Raw genomic sequence first — 5,088 nt, forward strand, 5'->3', positions numbered from 1 at the left:
CTCGAGGCTGGCTGGGAGGTGCAGAGCATGGAAAGACCGTGGTCGACCTCATCCCCAAAACATGTGCATTTTCTGAGGCTGCTGATTGGAACACATTGTCTCCAGACAGTACAGAGCAGGGTGTTGGCGCTTCTGCGTTGTCTTTAGTATTCACTGAAAACAGATTGCCTGAGGACCCCCCCCTTCCCCCAGCAAGCAACAACACACACACACACACACACACACACACACACACACACACACACACACTCCCCCCCCCCCCTTCATTTTTTCTCCCTCTTTTTTTTAAGCAATGCTTTGTTGTGCTAAAACTAGTTGGACGAGTTAGGGTGTTGCTGCTGCTCCTGAGGCCCTGGCCAATGGAACCCGATCCACCCCGCTGTGCGTAAGCGCGCAATTAAGGATTTAACCAAGGCTGTGCTGCGCCTCAGCCAGCAGTCAGCCTGCCGGAGACAGAGCCTCCAAGACTCCCAGCCTCCTCCTCGCCGCCGCCGCCGCCTCTCCTCCTCCTCCTCCTCCTCTTCCTCCTCCTCCCTCGCTCCCACAGCCATGTCTGCTTAGACCAGAGCAGCCCCACGGCCAACTCGGGCAGCCGCCGCCGCAGAGCAGCAAGGACAACCGCCGCCGCCAGCGAGCGATGACAGGAGTGTTTGACAGAAGGGTCCCCAGCATCCGATCCGGCGACTTCCAAGCCCCGTTCCAGACGTCCGCAGCCATGCACCATCCGTCTCAGGAATCGCCAACTTTGCCCGAGTCGTCGGCTACCGATTCCGACTACTACAGCCCCACGGGGGGAGCCCCGCATGGCTACTGCTCTCCTACCTCGGCTTCCTACGGCAAAGCGCTCAACCCCTACCAGTACCAGTACCACGGCGTGAACGGCGCCGCCGGCAGCTACCCCGCCAAAGCTTACGCCGACTACAGCTACGCCAGCCCCTACCACCAGTACGGCGGCGCCTACAACCGCGTCCCGAGCGCCACCAGCCAGCCAGGTACGGGGGCTGGGGGTGGGGACCGACACAGGGGGAGCCAGGATCAGGGAGGAGCGAGATGCGGTGGGAGATCCGGGGCCGCGCCGTCCGCTGCAGCGCGGGCTCACCCGGCGGAAGGGAGTGGGGGCCGGGACTCTGCAACCACGAGAGGTTCCCGAGCCAGCATTTTAGAGATTCTTAGTAGAGGAAGCCCGCGGGGGAGTTCGGACCAGCGTCTCTCCTCTCTGGTACCCTCGGGCGACCCCTCAGCCGCTGGATTCCCAGCTTGCCCGTTCGGAAGCCGGCGAAGCTGGAAAGAGGGTAGGGGTAGAGAGAGGAAAGAATCAACCAGCCTGAGCGGCGTTTACGTAATGAACGGAAGGTTATTTGCTGGATGTTAGGGTAAGCGTGCTCGAGGAGTGGGAGTGGAAGGCTGCCTCAAAGACTCTGCGGGGATTAGTGTGAGAGCAGCCGCGAACCAGCGTGGTGCGGGTACCCGGAGCGCGCGGGGCGGGGTGGGGGCCGGAGAGCTGTAGTCCGCCAGAGGAAGAGCGCGCCGAGAGCCTTGCGGTTTCTCCAAGGCATTTCCCAAAACAAAAAGCCATTTGAAGGCGGAGGAGGGTTGCTGAAGGGTCACGATATTGGAGCAATACTTTTTTCCTTCTCCCTTAGATGCCTACAATTTGTTTCTCCTTCCCATATCCTTTTGCATCTGCCTTGAAACTTAGTTGGAGAGTTTAAGAGGGTTAGTGAGCTTGGGCAGTAAGAGAAGTATGAGGTCTCCTAGGAGAGGTTTTGCTGGTCAGGTTTGATCTCTTCCCACCAGCACATTAATAATCCTGCTAATATTAGCATCCCCCTGCTCTGGCAGAATCGAGACCACAGCTCTCATCCTCCACCCTTCCTCTCCTAGGGGCTCGCCACACACACCACACACACACACACACACACACACACACACACACACACACCCCGAGGAGAGGTTCTCCGCCCCTTGCAGAGATGGGCACTTTTGATAAGATGGTACTTTTGTGAAAGGGGACTTGTGGCCCCAGGGCACGTTTGTAAAACACGCGTTCCGAGAGCCTTTTTTCTCCCAAGTCTATACTCACAATTCTGCTAAATTCGTCCTGACCTGCCGCCCCTTTCCTACGAAAACACCCCACCGCGGATTCCTTTTCAAATTGTATTGGAATTATAACTCCTGATAAACTTTAAAAGACTGCGGGGAGGGGGGGGGCGGGTGGAGGGGGGAGGCGTGTCTTCGTTCCTTTCAGTGTCTCTGAACTTCGTACATAAATGAAAGATTTTTTTTCTTTTGGCCAAGAACTTATTAAGTCTATTTGTAAAAGAAACCAGACACATCTGTGCCCTCGCAGATCTGCAGGGAGATTATGGGGGCTGCATAATCGGCCCTCTGTCTGCGGCGGCTCGGACGGCTTGCTGCTGAATTGAAGGAGCATAGTTTGCTTGTGGGTCTTTGAACTTTGGAGACCTCGGTTAGCGTCTTCCCTGCCCAAGCGTCTGGCCTCTGCGGGCGCCCGAACAGACGCTGACATAAGGGGGGCCGCGGCCCGGGGCCTCCCCCTTGAATCCCCGGGAGCGGCTGGCCAGACTCACCCAAGAAACGTCGGTGAACACAGGGTGGGCTTGAAAACGAATCCGGGTGAAGCAGGAACCGCTGCAAGGGCTAAATCCCGGACGCCGAGAAAGGAGTTTTGCTGTACAAGGCGCCTTGCACAAACCCAGGAGAACCTGAATAAACAGAGTAGGGAATTAATCAGGCTACCTGGATTTTCCACGATGGGGAGAGAGGGGTCTCGTGAAGCAAAGGTGGTGATATGGGGAAAAGAGAGTGAAGACTGCGTGGTAATAAATTCAAGGACTGTATTTGCAAGTTCTGCAAAAGGGCCATTGTCTGCCGACAACTCTAACCGGGTCTGTTTTGATTATTTAGAGAAAGAAGTGGCCGAGCCCGAGGTGAGGATGGTGAACGGCAAACCAAAGAAAGTTCGTAAACCCAGGACTATTTATTCCAGCTTTCAGCTGGCCGCGTTACAGAGAAGGTTTCAGAAGACTCAGTACCTCGCCCTGCCCGAACGCGCCGAGCTGGCCGCCTCCCTGGGACTGACGCAAACACAGGTAAATCCGGCCGCGGCTGGGCCAGAGCCCCGCCTGGGCTGCAAGCCTGGCTTGGCCGCGGGGTTCGGTCCCGGCGGGCTGGAGCCGATTCAATAGGGCCCGCGAGAAACTCACAGAGAGAAAGACACTGACCCCGCGCCCTTCCCTCTAGGAGTCAGGCCGGGTGTCGCCGCCGTGCGACGGTAGGGATGGGATGGAGACCGCGTTCATCCCGAGATGCAAGCCCCACCCCTTCGAGCCTCGGGCGTTGAGGGGCCGGTTTCCTAGGCTGGAAACAAGGGGAGGGTTGTTTTTAGGACACTCTCGAAGCTTTGAGAAACTGTCTGGTTCTCTGCACAATGCAGAGCCTCTCGGGATGAGCGGGGCCCGGCGGGCTCTCGGTGGTCTTAGGCCGCGCGCAAGCCGGGAACGTCGCCTGCAGCCGGAAGAGCTGACGGGTCACGCCCTGCGCCTGCGGAGCTTTAGGCCGCAGCAGCTTGACCTTCCGAGGTGGGAGGGCGCGGTTGTACGGGGAAATCTGCCCTGGATCGTCCCGTTCCCTTCACTCCCGCCCCAGCCCCACGGGGGTCTTTGGAAGAATAAAGAATGTCATCGGAGCCGAGGAGGGAGTGAAAGGGGTCGGTCGGGAAACGGGGAGACCGCTCCTTGTCCGCCACACTCGCGCGCGCGCGCGCGTAGCCAGTCCCGCGCCCCTAGCTCACCGGGCCCTGGCGGTTGTTCTGGAGACGTTCGTGGCGCCGCTTTGCAGGCGCTCTGCGCAGGCCTACCCGTGAGCGCTCGCGGCCGCGGACACTCGCGCCCCCTCCCCCGGCCCCAACAAAAGACAAAAGCCTGGGGGTCCTGCCCCAGCAGCAGCCAACAGGGCGCCCTCTGGGGCCCGAGATGCAGGCTTTGCCCCCGGCCCAGCCCCTTGACCGTGGGCCGAGAGCTGCGGGGAGACGCCAGGGCCTGGCCTTCTGGCGGCCGAAATCGCCTCCAGTTGCCACCCTGGGGGAGGCGCGCGGGCAGCCTCTGAGTGTCCCGGTAACGTGTGCCTTTGTTCCCCCACCCAGGTGAAAATCTGGTTTCAGAACAAAAGATCCAAGATCAAGAAGATCATGAAAAACGGGGAGATGCCCCCGGAGCACAGCCCCAGCTCCAGCGACCCTATGGCGTGTAACTCGCCTCAGTCTCCGGCGGTGTGGGAGCCCCAGGGCTCGTCCCGCTCGCTCAGCCACCACCCTCATGCCCACCCTCCGACCTCCAACCAGTCCCCCGCGTCCAGCTACCTGGAGAACTCGGCTTCCTGGTACCCGAGCGCGGCCAGCTCAATCAATTCCCACCTGCCGCCACCCGGCTCCTTACAGCACCCGCTGGCGCTGGCCTCCGGGACACTCTATTAGACCGGCCGCTTTCTCTTGCTGTCTTTTTTGGGACTACTGTGTTTTTGCTGTTTTAGAAAATCATTTAAAAAAAAAAAAAGGAATTCATATGGGGAAGTTTGGAAAACAGAAACAAAAAAGATTCATGTGTAAAGCTTTTTTTGCATGTAAGTTATTGCATTTCAAAGGACCCCGTCCCCCCTTTTTTTACAGACGAACTTTTTTTGCGCAACTGTGGACACTATCAATAGTGCCTTGAAATCTATGACCTCAAATTTTCAAAAGACTTTTTTCAATGTTATTTTAACCATGTAAATAAGTGTAGATAGAAGAATTAAACTGTATATTCTGGATAAATAAAATTATTTCGACCATGAAAGCAAAATGCTTCTAAAATATACTCCATTTGCCCCACTTATAATGGGCTAGTGACATTTTGTGCAGGCAATTAAAGGAAGACAAACTCTGCAGAGATCCAACAAGGTAAAAGGGAAGACAGAAACTGGGGGCTGTGTAGATGCAGAACTGTAGATGTGTATACGTTGGATGCTGTACTTTATATGTCTATATACATATGTGGCCTGTTTAGAGTACTGCCACATAATATACATTTA

General features: G+C 56.8%; 1 protein-coding gene across 1 annotated transcript; it reads left to right on the forward strand.

Moving 5' to 3' along the window:
- The first annotated feature begins 459 nt into the window (after window positions 1-459).
- On the forward strand, window positions 460-4,846 carry DLX5 (distal-less homeobox 5). The gene is made up of 3 exons (XM_060019891.1): window positions 460-992; window positions 2,929-3,113; window positions 4,166-4,846. The coding sequence occupies exons 1-3, from the start codon at window positions 638-640 to the stop codon at window positions 4,493-4,495; spliced, it is 870 nt and encodes a 289-aa protein (XP_059875874.1). The 5' UTR covers window positions 460-637; the 3' UTR covers window positions 4,496-4,846.
- The last annotated feature ends 242 nt before the right edge of the window (window positions 4,847-5,088 follow it).

The sequence above is a fragment of the Delphinus delphis genome, chromosome 9 (genome assembly GCF_949987515.2).
Source record: "Delphinus delphis chromosome 9, mDelDel1.2, whole genome shotgun sequence".
Classification (NCBI taxonomy): domain Eukaryota; kingdom Metazoa; phylum Chordata; class Mammalia; order Artiodactyla; family Delphinidae; genus Delphinus; species Delphinus delphis.